The 22,645-nt window shown below is 40.3% G+C and overlaps 1 protein-coding gene across 2 annotated transcripts; it reads left to right on the forward strand.

Moving 5' to 3' along the window:
- The first annotated feature begins 1,496 nt into the window (after positions 1–1,496).
- LOC104057053 (protein-glutamine gamma-glutamyltransferase E) lies at positions 1,497–22,292 on the forward strand. 2 transcript variants are annotated; one of them, XM_054081149.1, is made up of 13 exons: positions 1,497–2,619; positions 10,473–10,640; positions 10,947–11,189; positions 11,724–11,842; positions 12,310–12,438; positions 13,874–14,051; positions 14,216–14,351; positions 15,232–15,335; positions 15,810–16,055; positions 17,419–17,724; positions 19,486–19,643; positions 19,855–19,988; positions 21,912–22,291. In XM_054081149.1, the coding sequence occupies exons 1-13, from the start codon at positions 2,613–2,615 to the stop codon at positions 22,057–22,059; spliced, it is 2,076 nt and encodes a 691-aa protein (XP_053937124.1). In that variant the 5' UTR covers positions 1,497–2,612; the 3' UTR covers positions 22,060–22,291. The 2 variants fall into 2 exon arrangements, with proteins under 2 accessions (XP_053937124.1, XP_009556671.2); XM_009558376.2 differs by lacking the exon at positions 1,497–2,619 and adding an exon at positions 8,259–8,369 and having other exon boundaries at positions 21,912–22,292.
- Positions 22,293–22,645: the final 353 nt, after the last annotated feature.

The following is a 22,645-nucleotide window of genomic DNA, read 5'->3' on the forward strand; positions in this document are numbered from 1 at the left end:
GCACAGAAAAAAGATGTGGTTATTTTCAGGTCACTTATGTAAATCCCTTCTGTCAGGGAGCAAGCATCCAAGTGTCTAAAGATAAAAAAGGTTTTCCCTTCATGAGATAATCGAGAAAAACTGCCATGAGGCTTCCTAGTCGTTCTTGTGAGCTGGCTTGTACTGGCAGAAACAGGGATGTCAGCTGATGTAACACTGGACAGAAACAGTGTCAGTATTCCTCTAAGTGGAACAATCCTATTCTTTGAAATGAGCAGCTGACATGCAAGAAGTCCGCAGACTTGTGGGTCATATTAGTCAGGAACTTGGTAACTTCACCACAGGACACAATGCTAAGTTTATTTATTGTGGCTAACTCAGTCACAGCAATAAAGCAATAAGCAAGGCGAATGAGACTGAATCAATACTGGATGCAGAATACTTAGTTTCCCTACTAAGGCCCTCTCTGCTTCATACGGTTCAGCACTGAGTACCAAGAGTACGTAACAGGGTGGAAAGCATCACTGTCACAGCTTTGACATCAAAAGAAATTCCCCAAGGACAGCTCAACTATACACATCTATGTTATCCCTGACGAATGTGTGTTCAGTCCATTCTTAATCTCTATGGAAAAAATTAACACTTTTACAACCTACCTAGAGGGTCTAGCTGAGTACTTTTCTTCACTGCCAACATTTATATTTTATGCTTCACTTTATTGTCTTTCGTCAAAGACTACAGTTTTTAAGCCCATGACTCCTGAACTGGCCTCCTCTTTCTATAATCACTTTTCACCTTCTTTCAAAAATCATCATCATATTTCTACAGTTGCCTCGCTTAAGACTGATCCAGCTTCATCCTTCTATTCTTTTTAAGCTCTCCAATCTTTGTATTCTTGACGTTATTCAGCAGAGGTTAGCCCAGGGCTAAGACAGCACTTCAGCTAAAGTCTTACCAACAAAACAAAGAGCATATTTAACGAACATCAGAAGTCCGCTGCAGTTTTTAATGGTGCTTCAGTCACTTGTCCCTTCCAGTGTGACTGTGATCCACTAAAACAATGCAGCATTTGGTTTTTTGCAGGTCATGCAGTTAGCTAATAGAAATCTTGTGTAATCAGTGTTTCCAAAGTGTGCATATGAAAATATTGTGTGGGATCTTGTTGCAAACCAAAGTCAGTACATACAATAGCTGTTACTTCTCACCTCTCCTCTGGTGCATTGATCTGTCAAGTTAAAAAAAAATTAGATGGGCTTGACTGACTTCTTCACAGCTCTATGCCAGCTGTTAACCATCGTCTAGATGATAGAAGGAACTTGAGTCAGTATGAATTAATCTCTTTTCCCAGTATGATCCACACATGTATTCATTCATTTAGCTACTTCGGTATTTTCCAGGAATTGACATCAAACTAGTTGATGTCAGCTATGATGTCTCAGCTCTTTCTCATGCCTCTTACCCCATTTTCTACACAGATATTGTGCTTGCCTATTTCTGATCTTACGAAATTTCTACCCTTCAAGTTCTTCAAGGTAAGCACTAACATTCCTGAGATTGCTGCAGTCTTTTCACCTCATTGTAGCTAAGCAAGATGAAGTAATAAAATGAGACTGAAAACCTTATTTGAATCTGTGTAAGTGTAAGGAAATGGAAGGTTCTGTATAAGGAGGGACAGAGAGAGAGAGAGATCCATGATAAAATTACTACAGGGCTGGTAAGAAAAATGAAGAATTAGCCTGAAAAAAAGAAATATTGTGAAGCTCTGCCAACAAATTAATTTATAAAATGCTCTACATGTATAGATCAAAGTATTTTAATGTTTATTGTTTTGCTTTTTTTGTCAGAAACTAGATGAGTAAGCAGCATAGAAGCACAAATAATAGTCGTAATTTATACCTGCTACAAAATGAGCGTTTTATTTTATGAAGATAAAGTTTCATTTTGTGGAGGGAGTTAGCACTTGAGATCTACTCCTCAGAGCTATGCAGCATTCAGTACTTTGTCAAGTTAATAGCAGCTTACATTACATTTAGAGCATTAATACCATTAGTATATTCACAAAGGCTCTAAGGAGGGGCTGACACAAAGGCATTACTGCGGTGATCCCAAAAAAGGATTGGTGAGGTACATGAAAAGTTTCAGGTTTTTTTTTCCAGACTTACAAGCACACTCATAGGGAGGGAACCTTATGAATTTTATTACTTATACTTTATTGAATGAATACACATCTGTGGATCATACTGGGAAAAGAGATTAATTCATACTGACTCAAAAAGTAACCCTTCCTGAGTGACGCATCATTATATGTGAAATTCTGGATTCCAGGTATGCAATTAAATGCTCTACTTTTCTAAGCATCTCAGTCAACCCTCTGGATAAGTAGCCTGAATTGCACAAGAGCAATGCATTAAAACCCATGAGCTAATAAATGGTCACTAGGAAGTTTACATGCCCACTGGAATGACTTACCTGCCTCACCCACCTGATGTGAATTATAATTGGTCTGAACATAAGGAGAGGCCTAAAGTTTTCTTTATAAATGCTGCCACACAACCAGAACTTGAAGCCTTATCATATAAGCCTACAGTTGCTCACAGAAACACAAAGTCCAAGGCACAGGGAAGCAAGGAAGCATGGCTGGTAAGTAGGAAAAAAAAAAAGTCTCTTTGTGCATAAGGAACGGGCAACTAAAAATGTACCTTATGTTTGCTTTTTCTGCGGGATTCTATTCTGTAAAGGGCTCTGATTTGCTGGAGTACACTACGTGTTGAGACTATGAATAAGTTGTTTCAGCATTTTTCTTTCCTAAATTTTCCAAAAGACACAAATGAGGAAAAGAAGATCATCCATCCATTACCATTCTGGAGTTAAATACTATAAACTGCAAACAGAGCAGACGTCATGGCAAACTGCAAACTATCTTTTAGCATGAAACTTAACGAATCAGAGAGTAGTTCAGTTATGAATGAATCTTGGATTAATGGGAATATTTGTGCCAAGAACAACCTATGGGCTAGATTCCTTCCTGCAGATTCAGAGTCAGAAAACTGCAATGCCTTTTTAACTATTAAAATCAGTGTGAAAGGCGAAAGCACTTTAAAATACAGACAAAGCAAGCAGATGTTCAGCAGTGAAGCCTCAGCTTAGGAGGAAAGATATTGAATCAATACACTTTAGCAAGTTCGGCTGCGTTCTCTGAGGCATGACCTGCTGAGACCTTTGTAGAAATGCATAACGAGGCCTGAGCGCAGACGCTGCCACTTTGCCTCTTTTTGGCACAGGGCTCATGCTGTGCTGGCTTTACGTGGCACAGGCTTGAAAATCTCAGGAAACTTAGTAAAAACAACCATCCACAGAGCAGAGGCTTGAGTGCAGAAATGACAGGCCTTGTTTTCCCCTCAAGGAAGTTGAAAGAGGGACGGTTACCCCGTTCCACAGTTTTAGGAGAACTGATTGCACAAACTCTTAGGATGTTAAATGCTCGTCCATATTCTGTTATTTGAAATAATTCATGTTATTGACCTGTATTAATGACTGTCTCAATGCATCTGCTAAGTGAAATGCTATCTTAGTGTTTACCTGTTTAAGAGCTGAACACAGGCTGGGAGGGAATCAAGTGCATGCAATGGGCATAAGACTATCGATTCCCTCATAAATCTCTGCAGAACAGGGCTTAAATAAGTGGCAAACCCCAATTTGATAGGTCAAAATGAAATACTGGACTGAGTAGGAAAATCTTTCTTTTTTACAAAAGAATTGTAAGGTAAATTGAACAGTAAAAACCTTCATCTACAGCAATGGGGGGAAAAACACAAACCGATTGTTTCTGCATCATAACACTTCCTCTTAAGCAAGAATTTGCCAATAACTTAGCCAAGACATTTTAGCAAGGTGATCCCTAAAAGCTTCCTCTTTTAAGTGTCACACACTAGTGTATCCTTCTAAACCACAATTTTCTCATCACGCAAAATGCAGAAGCAACAGCAGCATTTAACGAACAAACTGGTATTTGCTGATAATGGTCAAAACTTGCTTGTGAAATATCCAAGGCACAAGAAATATCCAAGCCCGAGTTCAGTTGGAGATGTCAAAAGTGCCTGGGGATGCTCCTCCCAGTGCTATGCACAATTTTAATCTGAAACCCTGTGAGGGTCTGTGTGCAGGTGCGTGTGCACATAACTGTTCTCACTCCCTCTCTCATCCTCTCCTCCTACCTCCACGACACATACATCCTGAAAATACATGTTTTTCCCTGTAATTTTTTCATGCATCTGTGGGCCAAGCGCTAATGAATCTACTCTAACAGTATCCAGAAGGTGGTGCATAAAGAAAAGGGAATAGCATCTAAGAAGTTTGATAACGTTTTGATAGTGTAAATTTTTTTTTAAGGATTTTGAGAGTCTGCAGCACATTACTGCTACTAAGGAGTCAGCAATTTGTTTCAGTCTCACACTCCAAATAATCGTCTCAGCTTCTGCCTGTTGCATTTAAGCTTCAGTGTTGTTACAACTAAGGGGTACATCACACCTGCAAGCATCTTGTTCGTGCATTAGTTTTAAGCTTGTTTGCCCATAGAATGGGACAACGCGTTGGATTCTTAGCTAAAATAAGCACAGCTGCGTAGTGATGGGAACCTGCAAACAGGTATTCTTTGCTGATGAGTGTGCAGCAGTAGCTGGAAGTTAAAACTTCTGAATAATTTCTTTACTCCATTCCAAGGGAAGAGATGTGTGCATAAGTGGGACAAGCAGGAATATACATTTAAATATAATAGGCTATAAATAACAGGTTGTGTGTGGCCATGTGGGAGCTGTCTGGGGAGCCTAACCTAGGTTCATTCCAATCTGCGGGCTGTCAAGTTTGGCTCATTCCTGCGTCCTGGTCCCATGCTAGTTTTTGAAGTCTGCCTCCTGGGACAAACCATCTCATCTGTAACGAGCCAAGATTGCAAGGGAAGATCTGAGCCCAGCTAACAGGGTAGCCTACTTTACACAGACAATATAGGAGGTGACTGTGCCAAGCTTGGCTGCCGCCTAAGTCTGGCTGCTGGAGAACTTCAGGATGGCTACTTGGGGCATTGTGAATGGAAGGGGAAGACAAAATAAGAAGTATGTCTTGAACAATACATAGGGCCCAGAAAAGATCTCATCCAAATGCTTTTCCATATGGACTTGATCAATCTACATCGGGGGTTCCAGTCCTGAAGAGTTCTGTTGCAAGTCAGCCTTTACCACTGTTCTAGGGACCCAGGTCTCTCCCTAGTGTTATTCACAAATACAGCATAGCTGTAGAAAACCACTTGACTTCCTGTATCGAGGATAGCAGGAGCGGGTTTTGCTGATGAAATTCCTTGCTTAATTATCCCACAAAGGAATGAGAGGGGAGACAGAACAGTCTTGGCTTCTCAGCGTACTGAGGCAGTCCCCAGTGAGTTAATATTGCCCCGTTAGGGCAACAAGGCTGGTGAAGGGTCTGGAGCACAGGGTTTATGGGAACGACTGAGCGAACTGGGGTTGCTTAGTCTGGAGGAGGCCGAGGGGAGACCTTATCTCTCCCTACAACTGCCTGAAAGGAGGCTGGAGCCAGACAGGTGTTGGTCTCATCTCTGAAGTAACAAGCAATGATAAGAGGAATTGGCCTCAAGTTGCGTCAGGGAAGGTTTAGGCAGGATATTGGGAAATATTACTTCACCAAAAGTGTTGTCATGCACTGGAAGAGGCTGCCCAGGGAAGGGATTGAGTCACCATCCCTGGGGGGGATTTAAAAGATGTGGAGATGTGGTGCTTAAGGACATGGTTTAGTGGTGCAGTTGGCAGTGCTGGGTTAAGGGCTGGACTCGATCTTAAAGTTCTTTTTCAGCCTGGACAATTCTGTGATTCTGAATCATGGCCACATGGTTGTAGCACAGTGCTTTAAGGCTACGCAAGGAAGAACTGAGCTTAGAAAGAAGAAAGGTGCAGACAAGCTACTCTAGGGACTGATTTCCCATCCTGAAACAAAGACACAATTAATAACAGGTGACATTTAATAGAATTCACGTGTTACTGCAAATTAACACAGAGTTGGTGGGGAAGAGGACAATGTAAAGAAGGAGAGAAAGCAATATTGAGTGGAATTAGTCTATTAGAAAAGATATCCTTCAGTGTTCAGTGCTGAGCACTTCCTCCTAAATATTCATATCTTTAACACAGCTACTGGAGTGAGGGAAGAAATCTGCCTGTCAGTGGAAAAGGATGTCATGGCTTATATAGCTGAACAAGTTTGCAAAGGATGATTCTGATAAAACTTATTCTGGGTACATGAAACAAAATACTAAGATGGCTTAGAGTTTTCATTTTCTGAGGTCCAAAAGAATATTTTCTTGCTACTCATCAGAGTTTCCAGCACCCACCTGTGCAATCCTTACATTTACAGCCACCATACAAGCTCTGCAATTAGTACTTGGCTTACAGGCGAATGCCTGGCTCAGGTGCATTCTGCTTGACTAGCATTCTGGCTACTGTTAATATTTCTCATTAATTCAACCCTCATTCTCAAGCTTTGCCCATCATCTTTAATCCAAAGGTATAGTATATATCATTAATCTGTTCACAAACAAAGCACACCAGAGGCCTGCGGGGCAGCTTAGCCAGAGCTGGGAATAAACAAGGGAAGCTGATGCAACAGCTGCAACTTGTTCTCCTTGCTATGCTGTCTTCCAGAATAAATTGTCTGGTTTTTTTTTTTTTGGAACATGCTGTTCATGTTATAATATCATCAAATACCAAAACCAATTATGCCATTGACCTACAGGACAATGGTATCCAGCACACCATTGCTGTCACACACAGTTAAAAAAGGTGACATACGTGTCCAAATAAACATTGGCAGCTATTTGGTAGATTATTTGGTAAATAATCACTGACTTTTATTTTCATTGCAACAGTAACTAGTCCTTCTATCCAAGAGGAACCCTTGACTACATATCCAAGGGTAGGGCTGAAATAGTAAAGCAAATTTATTCTGAAAAGTGTCACTGTGTCATTTAAGAGAATTTAAACACATGAGTAGGAGAGCATAGCTTAACATCTGAAACCTCTAAAGTTTGGACTTAACATTTTAAAATAAAATTCTAAGAAAATTTAAATATAAGAATTAAAGTCTTATAATTTTAAAGTCACAGTCGGGCTATGCACACGATAAAACTATAATCCCTCTTAAAATTAAATATTATCAATGAACAGATATTCATAGCAGCAGTCTGAATTATACCCAGTTAAAAACCATATATGAAATTGAGCAAGTTCCAATCCTAGAATTTCCAATCATGATCCAATACTGAAAACAGAACAATTTGAGCTGCTGAAAACTGATTCTATCCAATTAAACTTCTGCATTTGGGGAGGCGTATAGCTGTGGCCAGTCAGCATAACGGGTATCACTCAGAGGCACATTTAAAACTGTGTATTGAGTACATCGCATTTTACAGGTCATTTCATAGAAGTACCATAATTAGACTCTTTCTTAACAGAAGGTGGAGCCACCTGCAAAGCATAAGCTAAAAAGAAAAAAAATCACTCTCCTTGAAACTAAGTGAACAATTTTTGTGCACAAATTGGCATTGCCAGCTGCATGTTCACAGCTATCCTATCAGCAACTAGCGTACGAGCTGAAAGCAATGATACTTAATTATCACAAGTCACAAATATACTTATCACCTCTGCAGCGTGTCGTGGAGTGCTCGTCTATTTGACATTGTTAAATAGTGTTATGTGGTAAATGAAAAATTGGTTCTTTAAATTTGGTCTGATTAAATCTGTGGCAGAAGCAATAGTTGGCTCATTTTTGTTTGCAATCACTACAATACAGTGGGGAAAAAAAAAAAAAAAAAAAAAAAACTCCAGGAAAACAGTGAAATAATTTAAAGAAAAAAGTCAATGAGCAATATTTACAGTGAGTATTCCAAATTAAAAAGTGTGGTGCAAGGAGCCATGCAATTCCTATAATTTTGTCATTGTAAAAGAAAGGAAAGCATCTAAATACTAAAATTCCTATAAACTTCAATATATTAAGAAACCCTTCAAAAGTGGCCAGACCATTAGGGACAAATACTGTCAAAGCTTCAGATGTTAAGTTGCAAGGAAATGAGATCGGGATGTGGGGATTGAGAGTGAAAAATGAATGAAAAGTGAACCCTCAGGCACCCTTGGCCAGATAAAGGCTGGGGAGCAAAGGCGGCTATTCCAGCTCCACCCCACAGGAAATATTGCAAACAGGCAACTTTATACCTAGACTTTTAAAGAAGTGAAAAGCACCAACCATTCTTTGAGCCAACAGAAGCAGAAGAGGCCATTCAGAGGAAAGCTCCAGGAGCTGCTTATACAGGACGTATTGATCAGATATGGGCCAAGGTGAGCAAGGGAGAAGCCCCTTCTGTGGGGCTCTGTTTGCCATTTTCTTATCTCCATACATCCTATTCAGTTCTGAAATGGACACTGAAAGATCACTACTTCTCTAAGGAGTTTTGATCCATGAAACAAAAAGGAAGAGAAAATTCTTCCATCAAGAGTTAGAGGATTTTCACAGGAATTGTATTTTTTCACCTATTGTGCATGTGGGAAAAGCAAGCTTATCAGAACAAGATTTAGGAGAACAAGAATATTTTCTGATGCAAAAATGCTGTGTTTTGCAAATACGAAGAAAAGGAAAGTATGCAGCTATTTGAAAAGTGCAAATGAGAGACTGACAAATCTGACGTAACAAAAAGAAGTAACGCAGAACTTAAAGAAGGCATTATTGTAAAGGCTGGGGGAGACTACAACGCACAAAGAAGGCTGAAACAAGAAGTTAAGGCAGAAAGGATACAAGTATTCAGGGGATTTTTTTTTGGTGGTTTGTTTGTTGCATTGGTTTCTTTTTGCTTAAATGCAGAGAATGGATTGAGAGCAGCCTTGAGGAGAAGAATTTTGGGGTGCTGGTGGATAAGAAGCTGGACATGAACTGGCAATGGGTGCTTGCAGCCCAGAAAACAAACTGTATCCTGGGCTGCAGCAAAAGTAGCATGGCCAGCAGGGCAAGGGAAGGGATTCTACCCCTCTGCTCTGCTCTTGTGAGACCCCACCTGAAATCCTGCATTCAGTTCTGGAGTCCTCAGCGCAGGAAGGACATGGATCTATCGGAGCAAATCTAGAGGAAGCCACCAAGATGATCCAAGGGCTGGAGCACCTCCCACATGAGGATAGGCTGGGAGAGTTGGGGTCATTCAGCTTGGAGAAGAGAAGGCTGCAGGGAGACTGTATAGCAACCTCCCAATACTAAAAAGGGCCCTCCAGGAAAGCCGGGGAGGGGCTCTTTATCAGGGAGTGCAGGGATTGGATGATTGGGAATGGTTTTCAGCTGAAAGAGGGGAGATTGAGATGAGATCTGAGGAAGAAATGTTTTCCTGTAATGATGGGGAGGGCCTGGCCCAGGCTGCCCCATCCCTGGAGGTGTTCAAGGCCAGGTTGGATGGGGCTTTGAGTAACCTGATCCACGGGAGGTGTTCCTGCCCGTGGTAAGAGGCTTGGAACTGGATGAGTTTTAAGGTCCCTTCCAATCCAAACCATTCCATAATTCTATGATTTATACAAATGCAAATTGACCAGTTTAGTAATTATTATAAATGGTCCCATGTTATTTTTACAACCCTGCCAGATAACTACTACCTTTTAAAGATAAACCTCAGCTTCTTCTACCACAGATGTGCTTGATTGCTTAGTTTCTGAAGAATTTTAAATAGGTGCTTTTCTGAAAAATCAAAGTACATGCTGCTTGCCTGGATACTGTTTAAAAAATACGTTCCCTTAATTTGAACTGTGATTACATTGCTAAGACTACTAATGTAGTTATTTCAAGGCTTGCCTAAATTTGATAAACTTAAGATTATGCTGTCAAAAAAATCTTTACACTAATAAATCTGGTTGAGCATGGGATAATGATTTTTTACTCAATAATGGCACAGGGTAGTTGTATTCCACTACTAAGGACCATACTCTTTCCTCTTCTCTCTCTTTAGGGGGTGGGGCACAGTAGAGAATAATAAAAGTATTTTTTAAAAGCATACAGTACCCTTAGGAAAAAAAACACTTCTTTTTCGTCTGTATTTCTGTGCTTCACTTAAACCATCGAGCTATCTTCCACTAGAGAACCCTCCCTAAGCTGTGATGTCAGAGCCAAACCAATCTCAGATGCTTATTCTTGGCCTCTTAGATGCCTTTCTGATTTTATTTTAGAACTGGATACACTACTCCTTCTATATTTAATTATGCAGATAATCTCTAACAGTCTATGCAAGGTGGAACCTCTCTCCAAAAAAAAAAAAAAAAAAAAGGAAAAATGCTAACAAATAAATTATTTCTATTTTTGGTGGAATCCTCACAGGGGTACTAGTTACCTGAAGAAAGTAACGTGCAATTCTCGGGAGTGTCTGTGCTTCTGTACCCTCAAATTTTCTTGCTCTTCTCACTTTTTCATAGCTGCAACGCAGCCAGGTATCAACTGGCACCTGAAAGAAAATGCAAGAGATCACCACACAAGCAAATTTTCTAGCAAAGAGTTGACTGTGAGGCGAGGACAGCCCTTCACTGTCACCTTCAATGGAATAGAAGAGGCTGAGCAAAACTTAACATTCACCGCAGAAACAGGTATGGCTCCCGACTTCTTTCACAGAAAGAGCAATGCTGCCTCATGACATTCTTTTGGCCTGATACACACTATAGGGCAGCAAAATAATAACTTGGTGGCAACACGCTGGTTCACGAAGCCACGGAACTGTTGGAGGTGTTTGTTGTATTACTCCCATCCCAGCTAGCAGCGATAGCTTCCTTCGGTTTCCAACATATAGCACAAATTCATCTAAGGGGAGGGTTAGATCTCTGCTGAGTTTGTTGACAACTAAATCTCTATTTCAGCAAGCTGAGAATAAAAATGTTATTTATTTTCCTTACAAGGTCCAAAACCCTCAAAGCCGGCTAAGACCGAGGTCACATTTGGTATCTCCAGCACAGTGAGCAAGGAGAGCTGGAGTGCAGTTCTACAGTCGACCACTTCCAACTCTGTGAGCATCTCCATTTCCAGCCCACCTAATGCTATCATTGGACGGTACAAGCTGAGTGTTCGAAGTACTGCCCGTGGCAGCTCCTCTCCAGCAAGCCTTGGCACTTTTGTTTTGCTTTTTAACCCTTGGTCTTCAGGTATGAACATGTCAACTTTCCCCTGAAAGAACAGAGTTGCTGGTAGTTCATTTGATCTATGCTACTTTAATACAAAGGCTGAACATTCACCACATAATTTATTAGTGAGAAAATAAAAGGGTTTAATAGGTTCTTAGGACCTTCTGGTACATGAAATCAGCTCTGTATCATGTACTTACTGGATAGCTCCTTGCCCTAAAAGATGTAGGTTCTTCTTTTGCCAGTGCTTCCCTACTTCTGCACAAGTTTAGAAGAGTGTCTCTGGTCTCTGTAAAATCAAGAAAAAGAGACATATATGTCTACCAGCTGCCATCATCTCCCAGAGCGGACAGTGTCATAACTCTGCCTTCACTCAGACACCCCCCCCCCCTTTCTCTAATGACAGGAAATCCTGAGTTTCATGATCTGTTTATAACAACAAGAACAGCAAAGGGTGGATTATCTGCCAGCACCCTTATTGATGGAGACGGGGGCTCACGAGGTTTTGTTTCATTCTGTCTGCTGTGGTTGCACATATCTGTTTTGGCTTTTCAGGTGACGATGTGTTCTTGTCTAACAAGGCCGAGTGTGAGGAATATGTGCTAGAAGAGTTTGGCATCATTTTTGCAGGCAATAAAAATCACATCAACAGCTTTGGATGGAACTTTGGCCAGGTAAATGCCAGTGTTTCGTGCTCTGGTTTTCACAAGAAATGAATGACTAGGGCTTGTCTGCTTTTTCTAGTTCATTGCAGTCATGCACCTCTGAAGAGCAGGAGTTTGGTACTGAAATCAGAACTCATGCCAAACCCTGTTATACTGATTAATATGCGGATTTGTAATTGACTGGTCATTGATATCACCTAGGGCTCTAAAGTGCAGCTAGCAGAAACCTTAGTGTCTGCTGGGGAGCAATGCTGAGAGGGAAAGTCCTGGCCTTAAGTTCACCAATTCCAAGTTTGGAAAAGCTCTTTAAGTTCTAACCTTTGCAGTTTGCTGAAGCCGCATTTTTTATATGGTGATTCCTGGCTGAGCTGCAGCACTTAATTCAGTGATTAACCACCCCCCCCAAACACTTGTATGGCTCTGCTTATCCTGAGTAATCTGTGTTTCCAAAATACTAACTTATTTCTATAACATAGTTTCAAGAAGATATTCTCAATATTTGCCTTTCCATGCTGGATCGAAGCTTAAACTATCGTCAAGATCCTGTCACAGATGTGTCTCACCGAAATGACCCCAAATATGTGGGCCGCGTTCTCAGTGCAATGGTAAGCAACTTGTTTAAAAAGTCCAGACTATTCTTTTAAAGTAGTGGGTGAAAGTAAGCATGAAGACACTTCTCAGAAAATTTTAGGCCGCTGTTTGTAGGCACCAGAAATGTGGGCCAGAGAAACACCTCAGTGGCCACGTGAGCCAAGTCTCTTCATCTCATCAGTAGTGTTTCTGACACTTATCACTTTGCTATCCAGTCGTCAAACAAAAAGTGTAAGACGTGGGGTGGTATGTTGAGCGACTAATCCCTTGGAAGTCTAACCTTCCATTCAAAGTGAAACTACAGCAGTACCATATCAGCTCAGCCATGGATTTGTCAGGCTGACAATCTCCAAGGATGGAGCTTTCATGGCCTCTGTGGGTGATCAGTCTGGGGCCACATGACCCTCTTAGTGTGCAGTTTTTCTCTTATGTCAAATATGATTTTCTCAAGCTAAAAACCTTCTGCTCTTGCCTCTCATTATATAACCTCCCAGAACAGAGAAAAGTGGGTCTCTGACAACTTAGTGTGTTCCATTCAAGCACTTGTAAGCTGCTACTACTTTCCCCTTATCCCTTTCTTAATCACACTGGACTAGCCCAGTGCTCTCACCTTCTCCTTGTAGACTGTGTGTTCCAGGCCCCTGACCATCATGGCAGCCCACTCTCCTGGGCCCTCTCCAGTGCCCCAACATCCCCTTGAACTGAAGGATCCGAAACCAGAGACAGAAATCCTGGCACAGCCTTGCTAGGGATAATTGAAGAGGTTTAACAGCTTCCCTCAGTCTCCTGGTCATACTTTTCCCTGCGTAGCCTAGTGTGGGCTTTCACTTTATGATGACAGAATGCTGTTGGCTCAAATTCAATCTGGCATCTCCTGTACCTCCCAGGTCCCTTTTGGTTGGGCTGCCACTCAGCCAGCTGCTTCCCAGCCTGTACCAAAGCAGGGGGGTTTCTGCCCCAAGTTCTGCAATCTACACCTTTTCTTCCTGAACTTCATGAGGTTTCTGTTCACACCAAAGATTTTCAAGGTGATAATGCCCCATTTGTTGTGTCAGCCACTTCCCGTAATTTAATGTAAAATTGCTGATGATCCAGGCACATTCTGAAAGTTTAGCTGCATGATGTGCTTTGACTACGCCATTTAATCATACAGTGGTAAAGTTGCCATCTCATGTCAGGAAGGTGCACTGAAAACTGTTAGGTGCATTCTTGCCTGGTGCTACGGTACCTGGGTGGGAGTAACACTGCTTAAATGTTCTCCGTTTCTTGAGAGGACACATATTTTATTTCCCTGAAAAGCTAAGGCTTCTTCCTGAAGGCCAGCTGCATGAAGCAGTGAGTTTTGTCCACTAAACTGTCATTCAAGGCTTTTCTCCTGCCTGCTCCTCTGCCCCTACTGTAGTAAACTCTTAATTTATCTCATCATAAATTCAGTGAATGTTTTTCCAGGTCAATGCCAATGATGACCATGGGGTGCTGCTAGGAAACTGGAGTGGAAATTACGACGGTGGGAAAAGTCCAAGCAGCTGGACTGGTAGTGTTGAAATTCTGCAAGGCTGGAAGAAATCAGGATTCAAACCTGTTAAATATGGACAATGTTGGGTTTTTGCAGCGGTATTGACTACAGGTATGTTTTATGTCATGTATGTAACTAACACTGCACAGATTCTGTTAAAGGAAGCACTAATAATACTTCCTATGTGAAAGTCTTTCAAGACACTAGTATGTCATATGAAGCTTCATATTCCAGAAATACAACTTTCTGACTATGGTTTTCTATTGACTCCTTAGTGCTTAGATGTCTGGGGATTCCTACTCGTACAATTACAAACTTCAGCTCTGCCCACGATGCAGATGGAAATCTGCGTGTGGATGAGTTTTACGATGCAGATGGAAATCATTTGGACAGGGCAGCTGACAGTATATGGTAAGGCTCTACGATACTTAACAGTAGGATCTATCAATGCCTATCAAGTCTTCGGGTGCAGAGTACAGATTCTAATGACAAATGCTTTATTACCTTCTTAAAAGTCTCCTTAAAAACAACTACATGCAATAAAAAATACTACAGAATAATACTAAAAAATGCAGTGTTTTTACCCTTTCTCGGTTAAGCAGACATGAGTTACAACAGCAAATTGAAGCCAGGGAGGCAAATTTACAGCTACAATGCCACAGATGACTGAAAATTGGTCATATTATACTGGAAGTATCACACAGTGGGACTTGACTTCGATTAGAACTATACTTCAAAAACAGTTCATGTTAAGCCATAGAGGTTCAACAGAACCAGCTTCCTTTTTTTTTTTTTTTTTTTTTCCCCTGCAGTCACATCATATGCAGGGAAAACGACATTATTAAGCATCAAATGCAATTCAAACAAGCTTGCATCCAGCAAAGAACAGGCACAGTCCCTCACTTTTTGCCTTGTTTACTCCCCTTCTTGTTCTGGAACCATTCTAAATATAAGTGACAAGTGTAACTGTAGTATCATGTTGCAAGGAAAATAGCTAAAGCTAAGGAGGTGCATATGCTCACAACTTTTGGAGAAAAACAGGCTCAAGACATTTTGTATAATTTTACAAACTTGCTTTCTGCCCTTGAATATTTCTGTCTGTTCCACAATGCAATCCTCAGCTCCTATCTAGTTGATATATTCAGGATCAGAGTGGAGATGGTCAGGTCCAGGTAAGAACCTATGCAAATTAAGCCCTTTAATACATTAAACTAAGATTGCTGATTAATGGATAAGAAGAGGAATTTAGAAATACATACTAGTGGCTTACTTTGTTCATTCTTGCATGTAGGAATTTCCACGTCTGGAATGAAAGCTGGTTTTCCCGCAGTGACTTGGGCCCTTCATACAGTGGATGGCAAGTTCTGGATGCAACTCCCCAAGAAGAAAGCGAAGGTACGCAGGTTTTAATCCAGGAATACTGATGAAAAACCACAAAGTCAGTCTACCTTCAGAGACAAGGAAAAAAAGTAAAACCATTGTAAAAGTAATTTCTCATCCTGCTCAGAAATGGAGTAGCAGAAGAGAAAATACTTTATCTATTGCATTAGAAAAGCCTCATATCAGCTGTGAATGCAAGGAAACAAACTAGACTTCTAGGAACAGTCCTTCGCAATTCATGTATTTCCTCTCTAGGTATCCCGGGCTATTGAAAATCAACGGATACTATAAAATAAATCAAGTGTATCTTCAGAATAAACACAGCAGACATAGATGACTGGCCTGGTATGAGGTTTTATGTGGATGAAAGGGCTCAAATGGGACAACAGCACTGGGCAATTCAGGAGTCATCGCTAAATATCTGTCTAGTAATCTGCTTACTTCGAAAGAGTTAATTAGGTCTAAATTATCTTTTTCTTGATGCCACAGGAATTTATCAGTGTGGTCCTGCCTCACGGCATGCCATCAAAGAAGGAGATGTAGATCTGGACTATGACTGCCCATTCGTATTTGCAGAAGTGAATGCAGACTGTATGTACTGGAATTATGACCCTGCAACCAGAAAGAAAACATTAATATTCTCTAAGTCTACCGAAATTGGCCAAAGCATCAGCACAAAGGCAGTTGGTAGAGATGATCGCGTAGATGTCACCAACGATTACAAATATGAAGAAGGTAAATAAAAACACTGATTACATAGGTGCTTCATTCCCAAACGCAGATAAACTTTAGCATAGAAGTCTCTTAGTGGGCCATTTTTGACATCTGTAAGGTAGGAGCAAAATTTTATTCAGTTCTAACAGAAAAGGGAAAAGAAGGTAAAGAGTAAAAAACACTGCCTTGCCCTTTCTGAACTGCTGCTTTGTGGGACCTAAATAAGGCACGTTCAAATATCTCTGAGGAGAGCATTCATTATTCTTTCTGCCTATTACTAATGTGTACTGTCTGCCTCTGCTTTGTGAGAATTAAGTCTACAGCCTCTTTACCTGAAGCAGGCTGAAAAGCCTACTACAGAAACCTGAGCTAAATCAACACTTAGGCCCAAGAGAAGCAACTCTTTCAAAAGGTCAAACAGCATGTAAAATCATCAGACCTTTAGCTTTGATAGCGCAGAAAAAAGTTAGAATCACAAACTGAATTTGCAAGTGCAAAGAATGAACATCGCTATCGGAAATACACGTCAGAAAGGTGAAAAGCAGGATAAAATAGAGCCCAAACAACCACCTCACATTGTGTATTGGCTCTGGCTGGGATGGAGTTAACATTCTTCACAGGTGCCTTGCTAAAAGCATTGATAACAGACCAACGTTGTGGCTATTGTTGAGCAGTACTCGCAGTGTCGAGACTGTGGGTGGACGAGAGGCTGGGAGGGGACCCAGCCAGGACAGCTGACCCCAACTGACCAAAGGTATATTCCATGCCATATGACTTAGTGCTCAGCAATAAAACCTCAGCAAGAGGCAGAGGAAAGAAGAAGAGTGGCATTCATGGTTATGGCATTTGTATTCCCAAGCAACCATTATGTGTGTTGAGGCCCTGCTCCCTGGGAAGTGGCTGAACATCTGCCTGCTGATGAGGAGTAGTGAACATATTCCTCTTTTTGCTTTGCTTTCTCTGTAAAACTGTCAGGATCTTGATCCATGAGTCTTCCTGTCTTCCTTCTGTTTTCTCCCCATCCTGTGGGAATGGGAAGTGAGAAGCTGGATGTTTGGCTGCTAGCCAGATTCAACCCAGATCACGCAGTGCCATCACCATTCCCTTCTATTAGAGGCTTTTTCTGTACTAGCAAATAAGAATTTACATTTCTAACTGCTACAGTCATAAGAAGGATTAGAAATGGGAAGAGTGAGAAACTTTGGACTTATGATTTTGTGTTACAAAAAAATGGTATTAGAGGGGCAGCGACATTAAGGACTACAGAGGCTCTGGTCACTTGAAAGTACAGATATTATGTTCTGATGGCTTGTCTCTAGCAGTTGTGGGAAACAAGAGATGCATGTTAACTGTTGAGGATAATTTTCATGGTTCTCTCTGACAGGGTCTAAAAAAGAAAGAGATATTTTTAAAAAAGCCCGTAAGAAGCTGGGACTTGAGGATAAATTTGATCCTACAGCACCAACACAAGAGGAAATCGATCAAAAGCCTGACATCTCAGGGAAGTTCAAGGTGGCTGGTTCTTTTGAAGTTGGCAAAGATCTCAATTTAATTCTGATTCTTGAAAACTTACAGTCTGATGCTAAGACTGTTCATGTAAACATGACTGCTTGGACCACCGTGTACACCAGAAAACCAGTTTATGAGATCTGGAAGGACTCCATATCTGTCACTCTGTCTCCCAAGGAAGGTAATTTTTCAAACAACTTTTAATCATAATTGTACAATTGGTTTATTACTAAATGGGCACTAGAAGCTGGTCAGCTAGGGGGGAAAAAACTCAAACAAACTGCAATTTTGAAATTCTACGCAGAAAAGGCTGAAAAAATTACATTGCACTTACATTAAAAAGGCATGTTTCACACCATCACTTCCTTAGTACTATTCACATTTTGGAAAGTGTCTCTGAAGAGTGAAAAGAACATGGTGAGTAAATATGAAGTTTCATTTTAACAAAATTTGCATTAAAAAAGAGGAAGACAATATAAAAGCACAGAAATCAACTCCAACTAAAAATGCTCTGGTCAATTCCGAGGGGCCTTACTGAATGGTAGCAGCACATGGTTAACAGCAGAAAGAAGAAACCTGATCCATTAACACATTAGCATGGAATTAAAGTGTGAGGAGTAGAAATAGCTGAAATCGACAGCTAAGCTCCACAGAAAAGAAAGTCTCCCTTGAAGAACTGTTGAGGAGTAAAGGACCTAAGTTTTTTGGTTTGTTTGGGTTTGGGTTTTTTTTTTTCAGATAGAGTTTGATAGCCTTATGGAAGAAATTCTCTACCTAGATAGGAGTATTGTTGGAAAGATGAAATCCAGTCGCCGTTACAAGCTTGGGGTAATAGATATATCTGCCTCTCTAAAGTGAACTGAAAGATCACTGATTCATAACTGATACTATATTGTATTAATCGTAGGCTTTCAGTTACTATAAGAAGCAGAAATAATGTGTCATTTCTTTACTACATAATTTGACTTCTGGAGTTGGGATCTATTAACTTCCCCTAGAGCATTATGAATTGGATGCTCAGTGAAGACAGAATTTATCTGCCTAAAAAGGCACCAGAGTCACGCAGGCACCCTGTGGTATCTTGTGCTCACACAGGCTGTGTTAAACCAGTGGCTGAATCCACAGTCAGCAGAGAGTTCTTCCCCAAATCTGATGGCAAGGACCATTAGATATTTTTGTCCTCTTTGAGATATACTCAGTTTGCTAGGATTTGTAGTTATCAAATCTGTCGCTACTGGAGAATCTAGGAAATTCACATTGACCCCATTTTCTTGCTTACTTTGTGGGACTCGGCATCGGTGACTTGTCATCTTCTCTTGTGTTTTACATCTGCTGTATACTGCTGGAAAGTACTCTGAGGTTTGCAGTGTTTGCATGCAGCACAGCTACTCGACAGTTCTTCTGTATTGATGTTTATTGTATGAATGGCCAAAAATGTAGAATTGCCTGGATTCAGAGACAGAGGAGATCCCTTCCAATCCATTACTCCTCAATTTGAATTACAGCATGGAAACTACTGTAAAAACAGATGATAATAAAATGCAGATAGGGCTAGGAAAGTTAAAATAAATGTAAAGACATCATTCAGCTCGTCTCGGTATATCATGAGCAAAGAGATTGACAAGGCCCTATCAGAGCACGTCCCATAACAAACTAAGTGGTCCTGGTGAACTCCTTAAACTCTAGCTGTCTTATTTTTCAGAGCAACTGGGAGGAAAACAAGCCAGGCAATATAGTAGTAGGGAATGGAGGAGAGATAACATTGAGGAAATCATTTTCTCGCTATAGCAAACTGATAGATTTGCATGAATTCAGTTTGGCAATGACGGCTGAAGGCCTTCCTCATGCCAGACACAGCATAAAAGGAAAACACTAATACTAGGTATGAACCTGTGAGATTATATAAAGTGCCTATCAATTTCTTTTTTTTTTGTTCTTTCAGAGAAACAATTTCCCATTAAAATATCGTATCCTGAATATCAACAGCAGCTAACTACAGACAAAATGATCCAGGTAACAGCTTTATGTCATGTAGAAGGTGGGATTCAAGTGCTAGTGCAAAGAGACATCACCCTGGACAATCCTGCCGTCGACATACAGGTAAATTGCTGCCCCTTTGCTTAAACTGCAGCAGCAGGGAAAGGGGAAAATGAGCTTTAATAAGCACCTTCCTCCCTGAAAGAGATGTTCTGCTCATATTCTGCCCTTGTCCACCATAGCATCTCATAATATCTCCTCTTCTGGTGACCAAGAGAGCTCAGATAGAGAAGAATACTGCGAACCTGACCTTCCAAGCATTTTCTTTGCACAGGTACTTGGTGAAGCAAAAGTAAATAAAGAAGTGGATGTGGAAGTGATATTTACCAATACTATTGATGTGGAAGTGAAGGACTGTGTGCTGCACGTACAAGGCAATGACCTGCTCAGAGGAATCCTTGAGATAGCGTAAGTATGAAAAATGCCTTCTTCCTGCTAATAAAGTTACATGAGCAAGAATAGAGGCATAGATGACTTGGAATTGAACAGTTTGTTGAAACAGCATTTTCTTCTTGCTGTAACTTGGAAGGCCAATCAGTGTAACAAGTCATAATGAATCACACAGCTTTGAACCAGCTCTTAATCTAACCTAGGCTTTGGCTTCATAATTTGGGAGGGCAAATAATTGCTGTTGTAATTGGAAAGAACTTGTTTTCCTGCCTATGCAGCAGCACTCCACAGTTCCAACAAAAAATACATCGCTACCCATGCAGTAGATTTTGCTGAGGCTGCCTATGCTGCTATTGGCCAAATGGGTTGACTCTTCTTGCTCTGATCATGGGGCTAACAATAGGATACACGACTGTTTCTGTCCATACTATACCCAAATTAATAGCATCTATTATTCAGGATTTTTCTTTGTTTTATTAAGTGGACTGCAGGTGTGAATCTGGGTGATAAGCTTCCTAAACAATTTGCATTTACATCAAGCAGATAGACATAAATGTTAAAAGCAGATGCACCAGTGTCCTAAACAAAAATAAACACTGATCATTTAAACACAGGTTGTGATCTCAAAGGGTGGTACCTCTGAAAAGTAAAAAGCAAGTATGCTTCATGCACAGCTATTCCAGACACAATAAATCACCACTAAGGAGGATAGCTTTTAAAGAACAGACTAAACCATGACCAGCAGCTGCTCCTTAGATGACTGAATTTATCTTACTAAGGTCTGGAATCTGAATACCGCAGAAATCCATGAGGCAGGCAGGAACAGAATAGGGAAAATGGTGAATATTACAATAAAATTTGGTTTGGATTTTTAATAATAATAATAATAATAATAATAATAATAATAATAATAATAATAATAATAGTTTTAGCACACTGATTTGCAGGCTCTGCTTTCAGAACTCTACAAAATAATTCTGTTATGAGATTAATAAACAAAGGCAAGAAACTACTACCTGGTGCTGTAATGGTTAATGACAAGACTGAAACAAAATAGGCTCCTCCATTGTAGATCCTAGGTTCCTATTTTTATGCTATGACGATCTTGTATCTTATGTTGCTCTTTTTCCTTATTTCACAACTGAAACAGAAAGGTTAAAATTTCAGACTGTGCCCTGCTTTCTACAGGTAGAAAATTGCACACAAACTTCAACGTATGCAGGAAATGTAGTTATTTCTATAAAATACTTGGAATATGGGAGTGTCCTCTTTAACTGAATACATGCATAGACAAAAAAAAAGATACACAGCAACCTAACATTGCCACATGGACTTGAGCAATCAGGAATACAACTAGGAACTATCCCATAATTTATAAGCTTTTCTGAGAGAGCAACCCCATTTTGTCTATCATACACAACTCTATCCTCAGACAAGACAATACGACAGGGCACGACTGTTTAGGAGAATATTAACACGAGTTTCCAAAAATCACAAGATATACTGGTATAAAACATTTTAAATTCCATCCAGAACTTCCTACTGTGTAAACACTGATGTTTGCTCGGTACTAAATCTATTCTAATTCAGGGGTTTGTATTAACATTCTTTGAGGTTACAGATTATTCCTTTTTACAAATTCAATGATGTGTTTTACACTGTCTGTTCTGCATGAAGTTTTATCTCATGATACCAGCGTGTCCCGCTTTGGGTGCCAACCAGGGTCGCTGCAGAATGCATTTGTGAGTGATCTTAGTGCATGGGTTTGAGTATTTAAATACCTAACAGAGAGCCAAGTCCTGTGTGGTCTTTTCATGGTCATCCTACGCTGAACTGATATGAACTCTTACTTAAGATGGGAGATGGTTAGTGAAGAAACTCAAGCATCATGCGTAAGCCAGTTTTCAGCCTATATTTTTCCCTTTTTTTTCCTATTTTTAGCGTACCACAACTGAAAGCCGGTGAGAAATCCAGGACAAAGTTTAAACTCACTCCTCTTGCGACAGGTCCCAAATATCTACTTGTTAATTTCTCCTGTGATAAATTTCCAGATATCAAGACCTTTAAGAGGGTGAATGTGATCAATTAACATGAAGATTTACAATGTATGATCTGTGTGTGTAAAAACTGAACAAAATGTATGAAATCCTGTATAAGAAACTAATGAGAAAATTAGCAAAACAAACCCCTAATTTCCTGTGATAAGGGGTTCCCAATGTCATATCGCTAGTGTTTTAAATAAATGTGTAATTTTAAATAAGCTGAGGAACAGCCGATTCTTCATTTATTGTTGTGATTGTCCCTGTTATTAAAAAGAGCATCTTCTGTTCAGATGTTTGTTTGACTTTTGACTGGTTTTCTCTGAGAATCATTCTTTCTGACTCCAGATGTCTCTACACAACCATTCATAAATTCATTTTTACACATTCAAAGCCTTATACTGTGGACTTCCAAAGCGATGTTTCACCTTACTGCAACCACAATGCTAGAAAGTAGCCAGGATGAGTTGCATGATTTATGCCATATAGCTTTGTCTTTTTTTCACTGCAAAGTGTGTCCTAACATTTTTCCTTTTCATTTTTCCTAAATCACAGTGACCAAATGAGGCATAGGAACCGTTCAAAACAAATTTAGGTGGTGTCCAATTTGAGAGCCCTTTGACAAACACCTTGAGA

Source organism: Cuculus canorus, chromosome 16 (assembly GCF_017976375.1).
Source record: "Cuculus canorus isolate bCucCan1 chromosome 16, bCucCan1.pri, whole genome shotgun sequence".
In the NCBI taxonomy this organism is placed as follows: Eukaryota; Metazoa; Chordata; class Aves; order Cuculiformes; family Cuculidae; genus Cuculus; species Cuculus canorus.